Source organism: Giraffa tippelskirchi, chromosome 4 (genome assembly GCF_054371585.1).
Source record: "Giraffa tippelskirchi isolate mGirTip1 chromosome 4, T2T-mGirTip1v1.2.pri, whole genome shotgun sequence".
In the NCBI taxonomy this organism is placed as follows: domain Eukaryota; kingdom Metazoa; phylum Chordata; class Mammalia; order Artiodactyla; family Giraffidae; genus Giraffa; species Giraffa tippelskirchi.
This window is the reverse complement of record NC_137278.1, coordinates 204,143,952-204,167,676: the sequence shown is the minus strand read 5'-3', so window position 1 is coordinate 204,167,676 and position 23,725 is coordinate 204,143,952. Positions and strand designations below refer to the sequence as shown.

General features: G+C 52.5%; 1 protein-coding gene across 4 annotated transcripts in view; it reads right to left on the bottom strand.

The window, feature by feature from the left end:
- Positions 1-3,117: 3,117 nt before the first annotated feature.
- Positions 3,118-23,725, bottom strand: part of SACK1F (scaffolding CK1 anchoring protein F) — a 35,161-nt gene continuing 14,553 nt past the window's right edge. The window contains exons 2-6 of one of the 4 annotated variants that reach the window (XM_081587518.1): positions 12,559-12,726; positions 11,923-12,044; positions 10,408-11,099; positions 5,380-5,631; positions 3,118-4,687 (exon numbers count right to left, since the gene is read on the bottom strand). In XM_081587518.1, coding sequence (XP_081443644.1) covers positions 4,638-4,687; positions 5,380-5,631; positions 10,408-11,099; positions 11,923-12,044; positions 12,559-12,726 — 1,284 coding nt within the window. In that variant the 3' untranslated portion in view covers positions 3,118-4,637. The remainder of the gene's footprint in view (positions 4,688-5,379; positions 5,632-10,407; positions 11,100-11,922; positions 12,045-12,558; positions 12,727-23,725) is intronic. The other 3 variants (XM_081587519.1, XM_081587520.1, XM_081587521.1) reach the window with 3 other exon arrangements.

Here is a 23,725-nt window from a genome sequence, read left to right as displayed (position 1 = left end):
TTCTCTGTATCACATGGCTGTCAAGTGTTCAATCATCTAATGAGTCTCTACTAAGCAGATACTGAGGATACGACGGTGAGGCAGAAAGACAGTGTCCTGTCTCCAGGTGCAGAATGGGTGTGTATTGTTTCAGGCAGAAGCATAGAGTGGGGAGTGGGAGGCAGGGCCTTCCTCATTACAGAGCCAGGAGGGCAGAAGCTTCACAGAGGAGGGTTGAGTCAGTCAGACCTGTCCAACTTTTCAAAGCCTTCGGGCTGATCCAGCGATGCCCTCTTCCCTACCTCCCCACCCCCACGCCCCAGAGAACACACTAACATCCACCCCACCACCTCCTAAGGTGTGTGTCCTCTCCACCTTGGCCTAGCTCAGCTTCCTGAACCCAGGGTGCCTGTTCTGCACCACACCTCCTTCTGTTGCTGCAACAGCAGTGCAGAAGATGACAGTGACAGCCGCTGGGTCCTCCAGGCGAGGACAGTGGTGCACAGCCAGGCAATAAACTATTCGCATAGCACATGGCAGGGCTAATTAGCTGCTAAGGGGGCTTCGTCAATGTTTACTCGGAACGTGTCATGGCACCCCAAGGAGCAGTCCCCACTGGCTTACGTGGAGGAGGGTGGATGTCTCTCTATTGTCAGCCCTGGCTGCCTTTGGAGGTGGGGACATGGCTGGGCAACACACAGGTAACGTCTAACGGTGCTGTCTGTGTAGGACTTTAACTGAGACTGAAGGAAGGGGAACAGATTGGGAGGAGACGTGGCAGGGCTCTGAGTGGAGTAAGACAGATGTGTGCACATAAACACACCTGTTCTGGCGAGTCTAAGGCAGGGACAGCTAAGCTAGGTAACTAGAATGAAGATGGAAGATGCTATTGTGTCAGTCACAGAAAGCAAAATCTTTGGCAAGTCAACCAGTCTCTCTGGGCCAAAGCGTCCTGTCAAACAAAAGCAATGGTTTTGCAGGAGATACGCCCAGGAAAGCAGCTCAGGGAGGAGCCCATGGCCTTTCAGGTTTCAATACAAAGAGCTCTTTTTCAACTGGGATGATTTTAACCCCCAGAGACACTTGGCAACATGGGGAGCTATTTTTGGTGGTCTCACCTGAAGGGTGCTGTGGCTTCCCTGGTGACTCAGACAGTAAGGAGTCCACCTGCAATTCGGGAGACCTGGGTTTGATCCCTGGGTTGGGAAGATCCGCTGGAAAAAGGAATGGCTATCCACTTCAGTATTCTTGCCTGGAGAATTTCATGGACAGAGGAGCCCGGTGGGCTACAGTCCATGGGGTTGCAAAGAGCTGGACATGACTGAGTGACTAACACACACTTCTGTTGTGAAGGTGCTACTGGTAGTCAGTAGGGAGAGGCCAGGGGTGCTGCTAGACATTCTACTGCATGTAGGACAGACCCTCTCCCAACAGAGAATTTGGGGTCCCAGGTGTCACTGGTGTTGAAGGTAGGAAGCCTTGAGCTGGAGGAGCAGACTTGGATCTGTGGTGCTGTGGGATTGTGAACAGTGTCCTCCTGGTCTGAAAAACGGAAGCGGTTAAGAGCTGAGTTGCTTATCACACACTTTGTGAGGCTCAGTCTCCAGATATACGGGAAAACATCCTGTTCACTTTGTAAAGGGCCTTTCAACCTGAACTTTTTCTTAGTTCAAAACCTGCGGGTATGGGACTTCCCTGGTGGTTCAATGGCCAAGACTCCGCCATCCCAATACAGGGGGCCAGGGTTTGATCCCTGGTCAAGGAACTAGATTCTACACTGCAACTGAAGATCCTGCGGGGGGAAAAAAGTCCTGCATGCGGCAAAGACCTGGCAGAGCCAAATAAGTAAATAAATATAAAAAAAGAAAGAATGAGACCTTCAAGTAAGTGAAGCACCTAGCACAGTGACTGGCATATAGGAGGTGTTCCGAAGTTAAAAAGAGACAAAGTCACAGCAAAAAGAAAAAAAAGCCTGCACCCCACTTCTGGTCCGATTTCCTATCTCAGGGATGCCTTCTTGGTCTGGCCTTTCTTTCTCTTAGGGGCCATACAGGCAGAGTGGTGCTGTTGGCTGAGGCCATCTCAAAAGCACCCCTGAAGGATCAGGGCTAACTGGACCCCGAGGACGGCTGACAAGGGAGACTGGGAAGTTTTGCCAAATGTCAAGAGAAAGCTCCCTCACCCCCAACCCCCGTGCAGGAGTCCGGCCTTTGCACTCCAATGGGGCGAGGTCTCAGACCTCAAGGCCCTCTCCTCCCCCGAGGTCGGTCTCTCAGGGGGCTGTGCTGGTTGGTGGCACTGTCTACAGAGGCCATACTTGGGGTGAGGGGGGGGCCGCGAAGCCAGGCTCTGCACCAAGCGCTGTTTCTTCCCGGTTCCTCCTGGAGCCCTTCTGACGTCACCAGCCTTCTGGAAGCTGCTGCGGAGGGACCAAGGGCATGATCCGTCCTTGAACTTGCCATCCAACTGGGAAGGCCAGATGTCCCCTTGAGATTTGATGACAGAGGGACTGTTTCATCAAGTGTGTGCAAGTGCTGGAACCGAGAAGCTGAGAGGCAGAACGGAGGGGCTGGAGCTCAGGCAGACAAGCTGCTTTTAGGACTCCAGGGTCCTCAGCCATGAGGCTGGCTCGCCCGAACCTCTGTAAGGACGGGGAGAGGTGTCCCGTCACAGGCCAGAATTCTTCCTGGGACACTGTGCTGCGTCCTCCTCAACGCGTGGTCTCTCATCCCACTTAGCTTCTCTGAAGAGAGTGAGAACCACCCTGCGCTGGCTCAGCCAGAAACCGGGGCAGGACGGATGGCCTGGCTCAAGGCTGCAGAGACTTGGGACTTCCAGTCTGGAGCCTCCTGCATGTCACGGGAGGGGAGAGAACTGGGCCTGCGTAGGGTGGGAGACAGGAAAAAGATTTGGAGGGCTTGCTTCTTCTCGTAGGGGAGGCAGGGGCAGCCCTTGGCGCAATCACTTAGGAGCCGGTCCCTTCCTCTGGCCCTAGAGGTGTCCGCTCTGCCCACCAAGGGCGCTCTCTCCACACAGACGCCTTGAGCTGAGGTGTAGCCCCCTCCCCCCACCTTGTTTGCCACCTCACCGCTCCTTTCCGCTCTAGAACAAGCAGGGCCTTGGTGCATAACCAAACAGTTCCCAGGAAGTGTTTAATCCTCACACAAGCTCAGGGAGTCGGGGGAGGGGGGTGGGGTGGGGTCAGGTCCCTCGGCCCCCTACCCCCTTTGGGAAACAGGTCTTCCCTTCCTGCCCCTGCCCCTCCTCCCAACCACCTGGGAGGCCAGGCTCCTCTCGAGGATGCTCCGGGGCTCCCCTGCTCCCACTGCCACCGAGCGCTGGTGTCTGGCCCCTCCCCAAGGTGCTGCCGGTGCCCAGGGTTTTGCAGAAGGAAAGAGGCAGGACGAGAGTCTGGCTCAGAAGGAGGAGGCTGGGAGAGGCTGAGCGTGGTGCTTTCACAGTTGCCGTAGCCCTGGGCTCTCCAGGCCCCCCCAGCAACCCAGCCCGAGGAGCGGGCCGGCCTCAGCCCCTGTGGTCTGGCAGTTTCTCTGCTGTCCACTCCCCAGCTCTTTCCGCAGATCTACTCAGTCACACATATGAAGAGGGGGCGGTGTGTGATTTTCAGCTGGTCTTCCTGGCCTGGCATCGTGGCATTTAGGCCCGGGCCCTTAGAAGCAGGGAGGCTGAGGTGCCTCGGTACAGTCTGGCTTTGGCAGGAGGCCAAGGCTGGTCTTTGCCCAGCATGTAACTAAAGAAGGCATATACATCCTGGCTGGTGAGGGGGACCAAGGGCCAGCCCTGGGTCCTGGGGTGGAGGGAAGGCAAACACTCCTGAAGATGGGGCCCAGCTTCCCACACCACCAGAGCATCAGCCAGGGTCTCCCTGCTTTGGGGCTGCAGATCAAGGCACAAAAGCGGGGGAGGGCCTCAGGTAAAGGCACTCGGGGAACCACCACATTGGCTTGCAGCAGCCAAGGAGACCTGGACCGTTCAGGGTGGTGCTGGTGAGGGAAAGGAGACCCCAGCACCAGGGCTCTCAAAATGGCAGGGTCAAATTCTGCCCTCGATCCAAGCATAGTCTAGAGTAGGAGCCTGCAGGGACAGGCCAGGAAGGCCACAGCCCCCAGCCCCCAGCCATCCTCGCTGAGTTTCCCACCTTGAGTTCAGAAGCTCGAGTGAGACCGGGTTCCTGGCTCAGAGCCCTGTCCTCGTGCCTGCTATTCCACCAGACCTCTTGGGGAACCAGCAGCATCAGGAAGCCCAGGGAAAGAGAGGCCGGGGGACAGGAGCTGCCCCGAGACCCCATCCCATTCAGGTATAAAGATGTGGGTTCACCCCACCTAGGGGCCTGCAGGGCGAAGCCGGCCCAGGGGAGGCAGTGGGCTGGGCATAAAGGAGAGAGGACACTAGTGAAGCTTCCACTTCATGTAAACAAGGGGTGAGCCCGGCCCGGCCACAACAGTCTTGTGGAGGCGTGCTGTTGACTTGAGCTGCTGCATATCCTCACATCCGGGATACAGGGTCCCTGAGGCCAGGATGGAGGCTGCTGGGGTGGAAGGCCAGTAGGGTCTGATGTGCAAACTGGCGCAGGGTTTGAGCTGTGTCTCCACAGGACAGGATAGGGGCGTTCACAGGTCCTCCGACAGCTGGCCCGTGGCTCAGGAGATAACGCAGTTGCTGTTCTTGGCAGGACTGGGACTGCCTTTACCTACAGAGACAAGGGACACAGGTGAGGGGGGTATAGGTGAAGTGCTCACTGGGCTGGCCTCCAGCACCTCTCCTATGTACCGCCCACACCTCAGATTCGGGTGCTGGGGTCACTGTCTCCCTCCCAAGGTGCTGAAACCAGCTCATAGGATCCTTAGGAAAGCAAAATGAAAGGTCCTGTCCTGATGGCCTTATCAAGACCACCTCTGGTTGGGACATCAAGGGATCTGCCATCTCCTGGCCTCAGCAGGGCGGTTCGTGCATGCGTGCTCAGTCGTGTCCGACTCTTTGCGACCCCATGGACTGTAGCCCGCCAGGCTCCTCTGTCCATGGAATTCTCCAGGCAAGAATACTGGAGTGGGTTGCCATTTCCTACTCCAGGGGATCTTCCTGAACCAGGGATTGCGTCTCCTGCGTTGGCAGGTGGGTTCTTTACTGCCGAGCCACTCTGGAAGCCCCAGCAGGGTGGTTCACCAGGAGCTAATACTCTATGCAGCATCGCAGCTCACAAGTGTGACCGCAGTCACTTTCGCGAATCCTTGGGGTGGCACTGCTGGGAGGGGGTGTCCTCTGCCCGACCTGACAGTGGGGGCAGTGGGGCCAGCAGCCCCCAGAGTTGGCAACGCCTATGGCAGTGCCCGGCCTGCCGAGCATGGTGGGGCAGACCCCAGGCTTAGAGGGCACAGGGAACACCTTTCATCAGGAGGAAAGAAGGCGGAGCGAGGCACAGCTCTCCTCTTCCCAGGCCCCTTCCACGTGCTTCCACTGCCTTTACATCCCAGGCGGAGGCCGGCTGCGTTCCTGCTCTTAGACCAGCATCCCATTGCTGCGAGGAGCCCTCCTGGGGTACTGACTGCCTCCGTCCTCTTTCCTCTGGTTTCTCTCCACACTGCCAGGGCCAGAGTCGTCTCCTGGCGCTCACACCACCTTCCTGTATCACCTCAGCTGTGAATTTCACAGAGGTGGCGTCAGCCTCCTCTCCTGGGCCATTAGCAAGAACGACGCTGAACAGGTCTGAGTAGAGCCCTTCCCCTGTCCAGCCGGGTGGGATCCAGGCCTTGGGACTCTCTGAGGGTCCAGCTGAGCCTCCCTGGAGCCCATCTGAGAGCAGGTGGAGCACTGAGGAAGTGGGAGGGGAGCTGGACAACCATGCCCACTAGCCCATGGCTCCAAGGGGCCCAAAGCTGGGTGGTCCTCCAGTCTCCATCCTGCCGGGGTGCTGAGGCTGCCTCTAGGGCCCTCCTGTCCTCTAGGCCCCTCACTTTGTCCACTGCTGCACCAGGAACTTAGGACAGTGTCTGGCACAGAGCAGACAGTGCACAGATATACATTTGCTGAGAACAATGAACAGTCAGGCAGAGGCAAGCTATGTAAGGGTTCACGCCAATACCAACAGCAAGAGCAACCGCATTGGCATCAACGGATGGGGAACGAGTGACGTATGTGCCCTCACCCATGCAGATAGTGACGGAAGCCCTGGCCGGGCCCAAGAGAAACCAGCAGGGCAGGAGATTCTGACATCTGCTAACAAGACTAAGGACACCTGCTTCTTTGCTAGAGCCCAGTGGGATCAGCTCCTTGAAGGATCCTCAGTCAGCTCCCCTCATCCATGCCATGTGACCAAGGCCCTGGCTGGTAACGGTGCTCAGGTTTATGGAATCAGAGCACAGTCTGAGAACATCAGCTGAGGCCTGACCTCAGGTTTGTTGTGGTTTAGTCGCTAAGTCATATCCAACTCTTTGTGACCCCACAGGCTGTAGCCCGCCAGGCTCCTCTGTTCATGGGATTTTTCAGGCAAGAATACTGGAGTGGGTTCCCATTTCCTTCTCCAGGGGATCTTTCGACTTAGGGATCGAACTTGCTTCTCCTTCCCTGGCAGGTGGATTCTTTACCTCTGAGCCACCAAGGGAAGCCCTCCTGAGCTCAGATCTGACACTAAGTGTTGAAACTCCATCTTGACAAGACAGCTGTTGAGGAGGCTCACCCTGGAACTGGAGGCCTGGCTCCTTAAGGAGCTCTGAACCCTGGCAGCATTTACCGGGCCTGCCATCCCACACAGGGGACCAGACTACCACCCGGAAAATGACACAGGCAACTGAAATCTGGGAGCCCAGCGAGCACAGCCCTAGGAGCCAGACTGCACTGCCAGCCAGGGTGGCCCATCCACGCATGAATCAGGGGACCTGGGAGAGCCCTGGAAAGGCACCTGTGGCTGCAGTCACGGCAGGGAACTCTGGGAACGAAAGCCTGGGCTCTGGACTTCCCTGATGGCCCACAGGTTAGTTAAAACTCTGTACTTCCAGTGCAGGGGTTGTGGATTTGATCCCTGGTGAGGAAAGCTGGGATCCCACATGCCATGCAGTGCATCAACCAAAAATAATAATAAATTTAAAAGCCTGGGTTCAGGGGCCCTTGGAAGAGGGTGACCCAGAGGCACTCTCCTCCTCCTCTAGCACCCGTGGGCGCTTGGGGGAGGGTCAGCCATGTGTCCAGGCCTCTGGCCCTTCCAAACAGCCTTTAAAGATGGAGGGAAGATGCCTACCCTAACCTTCCAGAGACCACATGACACTTTGTGTAAGGCCCTGGGAGGCAGGAGACCTGCTGCCCTTTTCTCCTTTGTGACCGTGGACACAGGGCCTCGCCTCTCTGCACCTCTGGGGTCTCCTCTGTAAAACGACGCCATCAGGCAGGGCGGCCGTGCGAGGGCATTTAGCACCGTGTCCACCTAGCACACGCCAGGTGCTCAGCCAAAGCCTGTGCCTTCCTTCCTCTTAGCCTGCTGCACGAGAGTGCTGGCTGTGTCCCAGGGATTTCCCCAGGGGGACTGAGCGGGGGGCGGCTTCAGGACACCACCTGGAACCTCCTCCCCCAACCTGGCAGTCCCCGAGGGCAAAGCCCTGTCACCAGATCTGCTGCTCCGAGGGCCCCTGTGTGGGACAACACTCGGACAACACTGTTTAAAATGCAGATTTCTGAGCCCAGCCCAGCGGGACCGACTCCTCTCTCTTTTCGCCAGGCTCTCCACTGACTGCGGTCCCCTGAGGTGGGGTCTCTGCCCCAGAATCCGGAGCTCCTGGATGGGCGCAGGTGGCCGGCTCAGGGAAGATGCTGACGGGCGCCGAGCGCAGGGGCAAGGAGAAAAACCAGAAGGAAAGGGCGCCCGGCTTCCACCAGTAGAGGGAGCTGTGGACCTTCAAACCACCTGGCCACCCGCAGCCGGCCCACCAGACCTGAAGGAAGGGATTTCACAAGGCTCTCCTGGGGGCCCGCACTTGGGTGTGCAAAACTCTGCATGCTGTTTGACAACTGTATACTTCTTATCAAGTAGTTTTACAGGCTGTCAGCTCTCAGCCTTCCTGTTTTCCTCTCTTTCACCCACTCTATCATTGGCCCTGGCTCTCTCCCTTGACAAGAGGGCAACAGAGACAAAAAGGATGGAGTCAGAACCAGAGCTCAAAAAGGGGCTTCTGGACCACCCCCCTCCCCGACTCCACAGGCTCAACCTCTCTCTCCTCTTCTCAACCAGGAAACAGCCCTGGGGAGGTGAAAGGATGTGTGCTGGCTTTGGGGAGCCAGGTACTGGGAGCCGAGATCCATCCGATGGCTGTTCTGATGATGGTCTCGGTGTTCACCAGAGGAGGGGGGTCTCTTCCCTGGAGAGGCCCTAAGGGAGCAGCTAACATGATTTCTTCCCTGATGGTGGTTCCATGCATGCTAGGATTGCTAGTTCCAACCTCAGGGACCCCTATCGGTCGGTAACCTGATCCTCTGGCACATGAAGTCCTGCTAATAAGCTTTTGCTGCCTGACAGGAGGCACTAAGCCAGTCAAACATTTGTGAGGCTAGAGGCCACCCAAAGGGCCTTTGGGGAGAGGAGTCTGTGCTTCCTGCCCTGCCTTCAAGAGGAAAAGCCTCACGAGGGGCTTGAATTCCAGGTCCTCAGGGCTAGCTGCCTGTCCAGGTGTGCAGACACTGTGCTGGATGAGGCCGTTCTGCATGTCTCCTAAGGGACAAAGCAGGACTACAGTGATCTTGCTAGACATCCCTGGTATGGGCCGCTGCACCATTGCCCTTCTCTGTCTGTCTCTGGTTCTCTCTCTCTGGGTTTCAGGCACTCAGGGACGGAGCTGGTACAGGGCCCGGTCCCTGGCTGCTCGGCTGGCTACGGACACACCGTGAAAACACTCAAGAGAGCAGCAGCATCAGTGACTGCCCAAGTCATCCAAGCAGGGGCACCTGATGCTGAGACTCACTAAAGGAAACAGGAAGGGAGAAGACGATGGCCTTTTGTTTCTATGGAGACAGCACCTCGGGGTGAGGGGCTGAAGGAAGAGAAAGCTTCTATCTCACCTCCAGTCAGGACGTGGCAAACGGTCCCTTTTGTGGTTGGGCCCAACCCTCCCCTTCCCTTCCCTGCCAGGTGTTCACCATGGCAACCCTTCTTCCAAACAAGAGGTACAGAGCAGCAGCAGCATCTGGTGTTGGGGGAGCCAGGGAACCCCGGGGGGATGGGACAGGCCCAGCTCCCCCTCCCTGGCAGGGCATGGGCCCTGGCCTGGGTTTGTGTCCTGGCCCCACTACCACTTCCTGTGCCCTGGGACCACGTCATTCACCTCTCCGAGCTTCCATCTGCCACCTCCGTGGTTGTTGTGAGAGCCAAGTGAGAGAGGCCACGGCACACGGAGGCGCTCAATAAATGCTTCCTGGCTGAATGTAGCTCTAGCCCTGGCACTGCTGTCGTGCCCAAATTCTCGGACACTCCAGGCCTGTCGTAACTCTAAGAGACACAGACTGAGTGCGTCAGGCTCTGGAGCAGAGCTGGGGTGTCAGTGGAGGGGAAGACCTGCACTCCAGGCAGGGTCAGGTCAAAGCCAGGGCCTGGGGGGACCCAGGAATCCTGGAACGCAAGGCCTTGCCATCACCTGCCTGACCAGCCAGGGAGCCCGGTCTCACCGCTGCAAAGCCCCACAGCCAAGGAGGGAGAAATCCCAACATGGAAACTCCTTTGATTCCAGAGATGCTGACATGAGAAAAGGTGCCGGCGGCTCCCCCCCCACCTCTCCCATCCCCCAGCCATAAAAGGCCACTCTAGAGACCGTTTCAGAGAAAGATAAAGGCCAGGACCTCTAGGGCATCCTAGAGAGAGCCCCCCCTAGAAAGATACCACCAGCAGGAACAATCTCTCCCAGAAGTAAGCAACATGGCAAATGCCATGTATCAAATGAACAAAGGGAGGAGCCACGTCCAACTTTTACAAAAAGAAATGAGGAAAAGTGGGTCAGGGCATTGACGGGGTGTGTCTGACCAGGACAACACCTGATCTGACAAGGAACAGGAAGCTGAGGAGGAGCTCTAGGTTCAGAGGCGGTTTACAGGGGAGAAGCTTCCCTGGCCTGTGGTACTAGTAACAAGAGCTCCCCGACGACTCCTGTGCCCAGCACTGTCCTGAGCACTTCATGTCCTCAGAGCAGCTGGGCCGGGCAGGATCACTCTCCCCCGCCTTTGGAGAAGGGGAACCTGGAGCTCTGAGTTGCAGTGCTGGTCCCAGGCCACATGCGGGCAGAAGCCAGAGCGGGATGGGGACACGAGGAAGGTGGGACTCAGAGCTCTGTGCTCTGCTGCCTGGAGGCTGCCTGTCTGCAGAATCCGCAGCTACTAGACCAGGGTCAGAGGCCTGGGGAGCCCTGGGGATGGTGGCGGGGTGGGGGTGGCAGAACTCACCTGAGATGTCGGCACTGGAGCCCTCGTTGGGCCTCTTCCCCGTCATAAACTCCGCTTCGGCCAAGGCCTTGGGAGAGGGGGAGTTGGCTGTGCCATTGGGCGCCGCGGGCCTCTTGGACCGTCGGCTGAAGATCCTGCTGCTGAAGCGCCTGCCCTCCTTGGCCAGGGTGGCCTCCCCGTTGGCGGCTTCTCCCTTACCGTGTCGGGCAAGGGCCTCTCGGGGTCTGGACTTCAGGTCCGTGTGCGGCTGGGAGACCCCCCGGCCGTCCCTCCAACTCAGCTCTCCCAGGGGCACCGGCTCCACGGGGGGCAGCACCTGCTCCAGGGTGGCCAGGTCGTGCAGGAAGCTCTCCAAGCGCCGGGCCAACTCGCCCTTGCAACCCCCCTCCTGCCCCTCGGCACGGCTGCTGGCCTCCCGCTGCTGCCGGGCAGCCCAGCGCATCATCTCCCCAGGCGGGGGGCGGCTGCCCGCCACAAGGGCGTACTTGGGGTTGATCAGCTTGCGCGCCACGGTGGAGGAGTGGTGGAGGCCGGGCCTGCCAGCGCCTCCTGCCAGGCCCAGCTGCTGGTACAGGTTCACCTCCTCGGAGATGGCGTACAGCTCCCGGAACTCCACGTCGAAGGGTTCCACGTGCTGCCCCGTCAGGAGGAGGAGGAGGTTCCTGTCCACGTGAGAGGAACTCCAGGTGAAGCTAGGAACACGGGGGCAGAAAAGCAAGACACATGGGGCCCGGGGATGCAGCCTCGCCCTGCCAGCCGCCGCCTGGCTAGCCCATCTCAGTACCCCCGCCGCCCGGCCCAACACGATCCACCAGCTGGACGCCTTGCTGCCTTTGTGCCAGCTGTTTTCCCTCCACAGACCCAAATCCTCCCTCGGGCCCAGGTCTTGGCCTCACGTGCAGTAAAGTAGGCAGTGGGTGCAGGGTGAGGGCAAGAGAAGTCAGGCCTGGATCCAAACCTGCTTTCTGCCCTGCCTGCCTTGTAAAATGGGGCTCGTGAGGCGTGCGGTCAGAGCTGTTGTGAGGCTAAAGTCCAACAACGTATACAGAAGGTTTCTCAGTTCCTGGCACAAACATACATTTAAAAGTAGAATCTGCAGCTGCCACTACTGTTACTAGCATTTCATTTTGTATTAGTTCTTCTCTGAATTTTTAGAGCACATGGCCTCTCCAAAGCACCATACTTTAACCATGTAAGAGGGCTGATGCCATTTATTAATTGTTCCATCTGCCAGGGTCTCTTCCAGCCTCAAAATGCAACCTGTTGTTGTGGACCGTGGAAGGCAGGCAGTGCTGAATGCTCAACAGAAGTTGACCGTCTTTCTCGAATAGTCCATCAGCCAGAGAGTTAGAGGGAAGGGATGGCTGGGGGGATATTCTTTGCCATCAGAATAGACAGTGGCTCTTAGACTTACAACATTTAGGACCATGGAGGCTCCAGTCCAGCATCCTTCTGAACGTGAACATTTCTGACCAAGAATAAAGACCGCCCCCCACCCCGGGGGGCCCAACTCACCTGAAGGATCCAGTGGCTACTTTGTCCCCATCTACCATGAGGAACTTTGATGACAGGGTCCCCTTGATCTTCCCCATGGGCATGTAGAAGCCCACACCTGTCACAGAGCGGACACGGATGTTCTGTTGGGAAGAGGAGAAGGGCACTGTCACTCAGGCTGAGGGCCTAGAAGCTCTGCACTGAGTATCTTCTTGGGCAGAGGATGAGCCCTCTTGTCCACGGGGTCCTGCCTGTTGGCTCCTGTCTGCATTTGACTCTGCTTCCTATGACCCGAGGAGGTCAGCAAATCTTGCTTTGGGCATGGACAGGCCCAGGGCAGCCCAGGTCTGCTCTCAAAGCTCCTCAGCAGAGAAACACAGCCCTACCTTCAACCCTGACCATGACTCTGCGGGCTGAGCACCCAGGACTGGGCCAGAGCCTCCCCCCTCAGCTTCAGCAGTCTTGGGATAAAATGTTAAGCTGGGCGTGCAGTTTAGCATTATCAGTGCACGAGGCAAGGTTTCAGACAGAACGAAGGGGGTTGGCAGTGCTGCTCACCTGAACCGCTGAACTGGGAAGCAGGCCAAGGAAGGGGCAGAGGGGGTCTCCATCCCACTTCCTTCCCACCCCCCACCCTGCCCCAGGGGTACAACTTACCCGAACACGGAAGTCAGGGAGCTCCAGGCCCTGACACATCTCCAGGAAGTAGTTCACACCTGCCTCATCCAGGATGATGTACACTGGGACCCGGCGCTTAGAGGCGGCATCCACAATGTCTTGGAAGATCTCGCCATCGGTGAAGAGGTCCATGACCACAGCAATGACCTGGACAGGGGCGGGCACAGTAAGGCACGTGGTGACTGCACCTCTAGAGAGTCACGCCGTGGCCTGTGGAGGACCAGCAGGGCTGGGGTAAGTGGCCAAGAGTCAGAAATGCCATCTGCACCCCTCCCCCCACCTCTGAGCACAACTGAGCAGGAAGTGGGCACTCTGCTCTGGGAAATGAAGATGGTGCAGAGGGTGCAGGCCATGCATCCTTGACAAATCCCCACTGTCCACCCTGGGGATTTCCCAGCAGCTCTTCAGAAGCCATATCAGGGGAGATCTAGGAGGCTGAGGAGAGCTGGTCCTGGTGTCCTCGGGAAATAAGCAGGCTAAAGAGGCTGCAGTCACAGAGGTGCGTAGGACGGGCTATCTGAAGCTGCAGATCTGCTCAGATATGACTTTCTCTGCAGACCTGGGTGCTTTGATCTCCCTGCAGCTGTGCAAAGCCCTGCATTTCTCTGAGCACAGATTCAGGCAGCGCTCCAGTTGGCTCAGGCTCCCTTGGCCTCCAGGGGTCCAGCCATCCCGCTCCATCCTCAAAACAAGGTCCCTGCCTCCGCTGGTTGTTTACTCACTAAATCATGTCTGACTCTTGTGATCCCATGGACTGAAGCCCACCAGGCTCCTCTGTCCATGGGATTCTCCAGGCAAGAATCCTGGAGTGGGTTGCCATTTCCTTCACCAGGGGATCTTCCCGACCCAGGGATCAAACCCAGGTCTCCTGCATTACAGGCCGATTCTTTACCATCTGAGCCATGATTTCCAGAAGCCAGTCTTGATTAGTCATCCTGGGAAGGAAGGCCTTCTGCAGCCCGAGGCAGCTTTGCCTTTCTTACCTCAGCCACCTCACTTTTCCTACACAAACAAACCTTGTTCCAGGACTTCCCTGGCAGCCCAGTGGATAAGACTCTGTGTTTCCAATACAGGGGGCACTGGTTCAATCCCTAGTCAGGGAACTAAGACCTTGCATGCCATGTGGTCAAACAAACAAACAAACAAACAAAAAATCCTTCTTCCACTCCAGAGGCAGGGTTTTCTTGCTGGCCCCAAGTGCTGTGCCCATGGTGCAGAGGAAAGGGCATGCTTTGGGGTCAGAGAGATCTGATTATAACCACTTTCCCATTCCTGTAACCTTAAGCAAGTCCCTTAACCTTGATGAGCCTCTGTTTCCTCATCTGCCAAGTGTGGATACCCTGTACCTGGTACATTTGGCATCAGGATTAGAAATGACATCTGTAAGCATCAAACACAATGCCTCAGTAAATGGTAACCACTGTGTGATCAAAGGAGGCTGCTCATGGTTGTAACTGAAAGCCTGAACTCTGAAGTTGGGCAGACCAGGCCTGGTATACCAACGCCACTGCTGAGTCATCAGTGCCCAGCTTCCTTGGCAGCAAAATGGAGCTAATAGTAGCACCTGTCTCAAAGGGCTGTAGAGAAGGCTTAGAGAAGTAAACTGTGAAAGCATTTAGCAAAGTGCCTGGCACATGTTAAACTCAGTAAGTGTATCCTCAGTCACCATGACCTTCATGTGTGCTCTGCCATTATCCTTCTCTCTAAAGACCACCCCCCAACACCATTTATGCGATGTTATAGAAGGCTCTTCTTAGCACCTGCATTTACTGTTTTTTTTAAAAAGCTGGAGTATAATTGCTTTGGGCTTCCTTGGTGGCTCAGAAGGTAAAGAATCTGCCTGCGAATGCAGGAGACCCGTGTTCAAACCCTGGGTCAAGAAGATCCCCAGGAGCAGGGCATAGCAACCCACTCCAGTATTCTTGCCTAGAGAATTCTATGGACAGAGGAGCCTGGCAGGCTACAGTCCATGGAGTTGCAGAGTCAGACATGACTGAGCAACTCTCTCTCATACACACACACACACACACACACACACACAATTGCTTTACAGTGTTGTGTTAGTTTTTGCTGTACAACAACGTGAATCGGCTACATATATCTCTTGAGCCTTCCTCCAACCAGCCCCCATCCCATCCCTCTAGGTCATCACAGAGCACTGAACTGGTCTCCCTGTGCTAGACAGCAGTTCCTGTTAGCCGTCTATTTTACACATGGTAGTGTATATACGTCAACACTCTCTCAATTCGTCCCACCCTCTCCTTCCCCACTGTGTCCACACGTGCTCTACATTTAACACTCAGTCATTCATATAAGTAACATTTGCTGAGCCCCACAGGCAGAGGGAGGACCTAAAGACAAGTAAACCGTAGTCCCTAACTTCAAGGGGTTAATCCAGTTGGACTCATAAGACACCTACACAGAATAATATGACATAAGGGGAAATGAGATAAATGCCTTCCGAGATGCACAAATGACACACGGTGGGAGTTCAAAGGAGGAAGAGAAGAAGGGATTTGGGGAGGGGGGGTTGAAAGATTACTTTCAGTCAGGAGAGACAAGAAAGGTTTCAGCAAGGAAGCTGAAAACTGAAGAATGGGCAGCCTTGGGCACCGTGAGAAATGAGCAGAGAATAAAACCAAGCAGGGAAGCGGGAAGGGCTGCCATGCACGGGTGTGTAGGTTGTGCACTGCACACGGGGCTGAGGTGGGTGAGTGGGAGCTGAGCCTGCCTGAGGAAGAGAGGCCCTTTTCTAATCTGCACACAGGTGCCACCTGGGCTACCAAGGGCCTAGGAGCCGAATGTTCCAGGCAAAGGACACAGCACAAGCAACAGCACCGAGGACAGGCATGACTGACAGAAACAGAGGAGATGAAAATAAAATCTGAATGAAAAAAGAGAAATAATTATAGCCACGTTAGGGCTTCCCTGGTGGTTCTGATGGTAAACAGTCTGCCTGTAATGCGGAAGACCTGGGTTCAATCCCTGGGTTGGAAAGATCCCCTGGAGAAAGAAATGGCAGCCCACTCCAGTATTCTGGCCTGGAGAATCCCCATGGACAGAGGAGCCTGGCAGGCTACAGTCCACGGGGTCGCAAAGAGTTGGACACGACTGAGCGACTAACACTTTCACTTTCACAGACATATTCACTTTTTAAGAACTTCTTACTATTCAAGAAACGGTAAAAATGGTAAAAAGAATAGGGCCATTTACACATTGATGAATTCGAAAATGAAAATGGCATGGATAAGTCATAAAAGTGAACTAAACGTATCAACTATAGTTAAATTTTTTAAAAAGCATAATCAAGTAAGGTTTATTCTAAAAATGCAAGGATTATTCAACATCAGAAATATATTAATTTATAACATTGATAGCGTAAAAGAGGGAAAATCATATATTACCTTAAGTTTTAAAAAAAAGTATCTGATAACACTATTTGTGATTAAAATTCTCAAAAAAACTAGGAATAGAAAGAAACTTCCTTATCATGATAAAGGCTAGCTACTAAAAAACCCTCATGAAACATACTTAAAGTTGCATTCCCTTTAAATCCTAAGCAAGTTGAGAATATTCACCTATCACTACTGCTGTTCAACAGTGCTGTTCAACAGTGTTGAACAATTCAACTGTTGAACTGCAGTTGTACTGTAAGTCCTGAACAATGCAATATGCCAAGAAAAAGAAATGAGCTGGAAGCATTAAAAGAGACAAAACTGTCAGTATTTAGAGGTGATATTTTTATTAAAAATCCAGTAGGATGCAGATAAAAACTATTAGAAGTAACAGGAGAATTTGGCAAGATTTCCAGATACAAGGAAAACAAAAAGCAATAGCATTCTTCTAATGTGATCACTTACCTAGAGCCAGACATCCTGGAATGTGAAGTCAAGTGAGCCTTAGAAAGCATCACTACCAACAAAAGCTAGTGGAGGTGATGGAATTCCATTTGAGCTATTTCAAATCCTGAAAAAGATGCTATGAAAGTGCTGCACTCAATCTGCCAGCAAATTTGGAAAACTCAGCAGTGGCCACAGGACTGGAAAAGGTCAGTTTTCATCCCAATCCCAAAGAAAGGCAATGCCAAAGAATGCTCAAACTACCGCACAATTGCACTCATCTCACACGCTAGTAAAGTAATGCTCAAAATTCTCCAAGCCAGGCTTCAGCAATACGTGAACCGTGAATTTCCAGATGTTCAAGCTGGTTTTAGAAAAGGCAGAGGAACCAGAGATCAAATTGCCAATATCCGCTGGATCATCAAAGAAGCAAGAGAGTTCCAGAAAAACATCTACTTCTGCTTTATTGACTATGCCAAAGCCTTTGACTGTGTGGATCACAACAAACAGTGGAAAATTCTGAAAGAGATGGGAATACCAGACCATCTGACCGTCTCTTGAGAAACCTGTATGCAGGTCAGGAAGCAACAGTTAGAACCGGACATGCAACAACAGACTGGTTCCAAATAGGAAAAGGAGTACGTCAAGGCTGTATATTGTCACCCTGCTTATTTAACTTATATGCAGAGTACATCATGAGAAACGCTGGGCTGGAAGAAGCACAAGCTGGAATCAAGGTTGCCGGGAGAAATATCAGTAACTTCAGATATGCAGATGACACCACCCTTATGGCAGAAAGTGAAGAAGAACTAAAGAGCCTCTTGATGAAAGTGAGAGAGGAGTGAAAAAGTTGGCTTAAAGCTCAACATTCAGAAAACTAAGATCATGGCATCTGGTCCCATCACTTCATAGGAAATAGGTGGGGAAACAGTGGAAACAGGGTCAGACTTTGTTTTTGGGGGCTCCAAAATCACTGCAGATGGTGATTGCAGCCATGAAATTAAAAGATGCTTACTCCTTGGAAGGAAAGTTATGACCAACCTAGACAGCATATTAAAAAGCAGAGACATTACTTTGCCAACAAAGGTCCATCTAGTCAAGGCTATGGTTTTTCCAGTGGTCATGCATGGATGTGAGAGTTGGACGGTGAAGAAAGCTGAGTGCTACAGAATTGATGCTTTTGAACTGTGGTGTTGGAGAAGGCTCTTGAGAGTCCCTTGGACTGCAAGGAGATCCAACCAGTCCATCCTAAAGGAGATCAGTCCTGGGTGTTCATTGGAAGGACTGATTTTGAAGCTGAAACTCCAATACTTTGGCCACATGATGCGAAGAGCTGACTCATTGGAAAAGACCCTGATGCTGGGAAGGATTGAGGGCAGGAGGAGAAGGGGACGACAGAGGATGAGATGGCTGGATGGCATCACTGACTCGATGGACATGAGTTTGGGTAAACTCCGGGAGCTGGTGATGGACAGGGAGGCCTGGTGTGCTGCGATTCATGGGGTCGCAAAGAGTCGGACACAACTGAGCGACTGAAATGAACTGAACTGAATATAGCAATGATCAATTTTTCTTAAAAAAAAAAAAGGAAAATAAGATCCATTCAAAATTATAATTTAAGCATGTAATGTTTAGGAATTAATACCTCTATGGAGAAATCTAGAAAACTCTATTAAAGGACAGTTAAAATTATTTGAGTAAATAAAAAGATAAATCATGTTCATGGATATTATGAGTCAATGTTTTAAAAATCCAGTCCTCATATTAATAAGATCTAATACAATTCCAATGAAGAGTCAGTAAAAAATTTTTTGAGGCACTCAGATATTTCAAAGATGTGAGGAAGAATGAAGATCCACAATAGCTAAGTCAATTTTGAAAAAGAAAAGCTAAAAGGGCATACTGGTCCTACTTGATAGTAAGACATACTGAAGCGTCAGAGCAATAAGAACTGTGGTACTGAGGTAGGAAGGAACTGACAAATAGACCATGGAACAGAATGGAGAGACCAGAGATATATATGGACCTACACACATACATAAAGTCTGGCAGAGGTAGAATCACAACTCGTTGGAGAAAGGATGCTTTTTAGTACATGCTATTGGAACAATTGTCATACTAAACAGAGAAAAACAAAATGGATCCCTGTCTCATACTATACACAAAGGGGGATTTCAGGTAGTCTGTACTATCTAAAAGTGGAAGATAAAGCTAATAAAGGAATTCATGAAATGTAGGAAAATATCTTCATGACATAGGTAAGAAAGGATTTCTTAGGATTCCAAAAGCATGAATCATAAGACAAATAAAAATTTTAAAAATGCCTTTAGCAAATTAGGGATTTTCTATTCAAAGAAAGATGTCAATAGACAAAGGGAACTGGAGGTGACAGAAGATACCTGCAATGTCTACAACCAAAAGAAGTTAATAACATACAGGAGATTCCTGCACATCAGCAAGAAAAAGACAGAAAATTAATTAGAAAAATGGGCAAAGGCTATGAATAGGCAGTTCCTTGAGGAGAAGATACCTGAATGACTAATAAGTATATAAAGAGAAGCAGACCTCATGAGTAATCAGAAAGATTCAAATTAAATCCAAGAGATAGTAATAAGAGTAAATGAAACTTGAAAAATTTTATCACTTCAGTCACTCAGTCGCTCAGACTCTTTGCGACCCCATGGACTGCAGCATGCCAGGCTTCCCTGTCTATCACCAACTCCTGGAGCTTGCTCAAACTCATGTCCATCGAGTTGGTGATGAATAAAAGAAATTAAAAAAGCAAAGAGATAAGAAAGATACCACTTTACAACATGAACTAAAAATCAGAATGCTGGACAGTTCTAAATGTTGGTGTGAGAAAAGGGGACCCTCATTCACTGTGGGTGGGATGGAACACTGGTACAGCTGTTCCTTAGGGCAACGGGCAGAGAGCTTCATGGATTTAAGATTGTGCAAACCTAGAAGACTAAATATTAAAAAAACTAAGATCATGGCATCCAGCCCCATTACTGCATGGCAAATAGAAAGGGAAAAGGTGGAAGTAGTGACAGATTTCCTCTTCTTGGGCTCCAAAATCACTGCAGACGGTGACTATAGCCATGAAATTAGAAGATGATTGCTTCTTGGCAGGAAAGCGATGACAAACCTAGACAGTGTGTTGAAAAGCAGAGACATTACTCTGCCAACAAGGGTCCGTATAGTCAAGGCTATGGTCTTCCCAGTGGTCACATATGATTGTGAGAGCTAGACTATAAAGAAGCCAGAACGCCAAAAAATTGATGCCTTCAAACTGTGGTGCTAGAGAAGACTCCTGAAAGTCCCTTGGACAGCAAGGAGATCAAACCAGTCAATCTTAAGGGAAATCAACCCTGAATATTCACTGGAAGGACTAATGCTGACGCTGAAGCTTCAGTATGTTGGTCATCTGATGCGAACGGCCGACTCATTGGAAAAGTCCCTGATGCTGGGAAAGATTGAGGGCAAAAGGAGAAAAGGGCATCAGAGGATGAGATGGCTAGATGGCACCACCGATGCAATGAACATGAACTTGGACAAACTCCAGGAGATGGTGAGGGACAGGGAGGCCTGGCGAGCTGCAGTCCATGGGGTCACAAAGAGTCAGACACAACTGGACAAACAACAATACACCTAGAAGCCAGCAGTACACCCTTGGCTATGCACCCAGGGGAGCCTCTTGGATCTTTGTCCAGGTCTATCAGGGGGCAGGAACAAAGACATTCACTGTAGCTTTCTTTGGGATAGCAGAGTTGGCAACAACTTAGATGTGCATCTCTAGAAGAATGGGTGAATGTGAGGGATGCTCAGGACAGAGTCCTCTGCGGCAGACAGAAGCAATGGATGAGTTACACGTGTAGAACTTGGAGAGTTCTTCTAAAATGGATGTGCATGTGTGCGTGCCCAGATGTGTCTGACTCTTTGGCACTCCATGTACTACAGCCCGCCAGGTTCCTCTGTCCATGGGATTTCCCAAGCAAGAAGACTGGAATGGGTTGCCATTTCCTACGCCAGAGGATCTTCCCAACCCAGGAATCGAACCTGCATCCCCTGTATCTCCCACATTGGCAGACAGATTCTTTACCACTAAGCCACCTGGGAAGCCCTTAAAATGGATAGTTTGATTTAAAATGTTAGAGCATGTGATCTATAGCCTAATACCATTAATGTAAATCGAAGTACACTACATAAGATAACTCTTCATGTTTTTCAAGGAATACACTGAATAGAGGAGAGAGGCTGCCTATGGCAGGAGAAAGGGATGGGAGGGAAGGAGACAGTAAAATCAGAGGGGCCTTCCCTGGATTGATGACAGCAGCGGACTGTGAACTGAGGTTCACAATCGGGTCTGCTCCTGAGAGCCCAAACAAACGAACAAAAAGCAATTGGCCTGGAACAGTTCAGGGTAGGTGTGGGGCAAGGACAGTAGGGGAGCCTGGCGTGCTGCAGTCCATGGGGCCGCAAAGAGTCAGACATGGCTTAGTGACCGAACAACAGCAAGGACAGCGGGGTGGGGCTGGATGGTGGTGGGTTTGGGTTTTAACAGGCCGCTTCTGGCTTCATTCCAGCAGAACACAGTTCCCAGCGTCCAGTAGGCTCGGGATATCTTATCTCCCACGTGCTGCCTGAGGTCAGAGTCCACTGTTTGCTCATTTCCAGACTCCGCGATGTCCAACTCCAGGCGGACTCTCAATATGTCACCAGGGAGGGCTTGACTGGCTCAGGAAAGTGCGTCAGGATTCACTCGTGTTCTTGTTTTGTAATTGAAAGCACAGGGAGCCAGCTCACCCTCGCCCCGACCTGAAGGAAGAGGTGCCGGGAGAGCATGGCAAACCAGAGGGAGAGATGTGTCAGCGGGGGCGGAGGGGGGGCCCTGCTTTGGGGAGGCTTGGTCTGCAGTGCCCTGGTGAAAGCCAGCCATCTGTGTCACTACCAATTAAGCAGTGAAATATCTGTAGTGGGAAAAAAAATCAATTGCTCGCTGACTCCTGCAATCTCGTTGTGGAGGAGAGGTGATAATTACCCTCCGCTTTGGTCTTGGAGGCCCAGCTTGACATTCCGATCCACAGGCGGCATAAGGCCCAGGAAAACTAGCTCCCTACTCCCGCCTGGTGTTTAATGTGCCACGTGATCCTCTGGGCCAAACCTGACTTCAAGGCTCCTGGTATAAATGGAAAATCGGGTTTTAAAAGAGGGACGTGGATTTTGTCAAGAGGGAAAAGTCATTCCTTCTTCCCGGCTGGCTTCCAGCCTTCTTTACTTGGTTACCCACTGACGCGCAGCACCTGGGGGGAGAGGTTAATTCGAGGCAGCAGGAGTTTCTAGAGGCTGTCTCAGGCCCCGGCAAAGAGGCTCTGATGCTGTAATACTCCTCATCAGGCGCTTGGTTAGCTAACTGTCTCCTCCTTTGATATCTGGCCTCAGTGGTGGGGCGGGGAAGCAGGGTGCGTTAGGGAGCCTCAGAATTCCCCTCCATCTGTCATTTACCTTTAATTAAACTGCCAGCTTTTCAGATTCTCTTCCTGGACTCCTTAATTGCCATTAGATTAACAAAATGAACGGAAAGGACTCCACCTGCCCCGTGTACTCCACACGACTGTGCTCAAGACAGCGGGGACTGGCGCCCCTGGTCTGAACGCCCACCGCACTCCTGGTCTCTGTGCTGCAGAGCCATGCTCTCTGGCCTGCCCTGGAGGCACTTCCAAAATCAACATCCTCTTGGTCACCCTGGCCAGAAGCTCGAGTCTACTGGCCTCCTTCCTCCTCCTCCCTGTGACCAAATCTGATGGTCACCAAGTCCAACAGGTTCTGCCTCCTCCGTGCACTTTCTCTGGGTCAGCTCCTTTCTGCTCCCACTGCACGGCTGTCCTCACTTGGCACTCCCTCATTTTAATATTCATTTATATTTGGCTGTGCCGGGTCTTAGTTGCGGCCTGTGGGATCTTAGCTGCCCTGCCAGGGATCGAACCTGGGCCCTCTGCTTTGGGAGCATGGAGTCTTAGCCACTGGGCCACACGGAAGTAGTCCCCCCTATCATTTCTTAGTGAACTTCTGGAATAGTTTCCTAATTAGTCTCGCATTTTCCACTGCTGTACTCCAATTCTTTCTCCATACCAGTGACACTCCCTCTCCCCCCAAGCAACAGACTGATGAAGTGGAGGGTCCCACAGTCAAACTCCTTAACTTGGTATTGAAGGACTTTATGATGGCCCCTTCCTCCTCTCCAGCTTCATCTTGGACTGTCTCACGTCTGCTCCCTGTGTTCAGCCATGCAGGATGACCTGCAGTTACCCTAACACAGGGTTTCTCTACAGTGGCGCTTCCGGGCACAGTATTTCTTGCTCTGTGTGTGTGTTGGGGGTAGGGGGTAGGGTGCCAGGGTGGGAGGCAGGGTGTGCTGTCCTGTGCATTGCACAATGTTTAGTAGCAAGCCAGTAGCATCACCCAAAAGGGTGACAACCAAAAATGTCTACAGACACAGATAAATGTCTCCTGAGGACAAAATTGCATCACCGTCTCTACCCCTCTTTGAGAACCACTACACATAACAGGTAGTTTCCAGTTCTCCTGTTCCTTCCCCTCCCGTACTCCTGTGAAACATCTATGCATCTTTCAAGACCCAGGCAAGAATTTCCTGAACGTTCCCCTCTCCCTGCTTCCTGCCCACATTGTGTCCTGGGCAAATAACAGAGATCCTTGACATTTTATTGTTAACATCTGCTCAATGGCTCTGTTCTTTACTGGGCTGTGGGCTCCCGGATGGTGGGGGCCATCTGATTTATCTCAAAATCTCCACCCTCAGGGGACATCTCAACAGTCAGTTCTCCATGATTGTGGAATGAATGTCTAAATGGAGGGTGTTTCATGTCTACTGTTTTATTTGTGGGGTGTGGACCTAGCTTTGTGGTTATCTCTTTAATTTCATTAATGACTACAGACACTGCGGTGGAGGGGGAAAAAAAAAGAATGTTGAGTAGTATTCTTGGTTAGATCATCTTGCTGGAAGGCAGAGTTGGAGTTCTTCCTCAAGGGCATAGAGAAGGGAAAAGAAATGGGTGCCTTTTGGGACTGCTGCCTGAATGCTGGTCCCAGGTCTGGTCTGCCTCCACTCCACCTACCCAAGGTCTTGATGGCACAGCCAGCCAGTGAGTGGGGACAGTACTCAACCAAGGGGTCAAAGTCCACACCAAGGACATCAAGGGGCAGAGCTGACCCCAGCATATACAGCCAGCACCTCTGTGCAGATTACAAAAGGGTACCTGTTCTCCTTGTGGTGGAAGCAAGCTGAT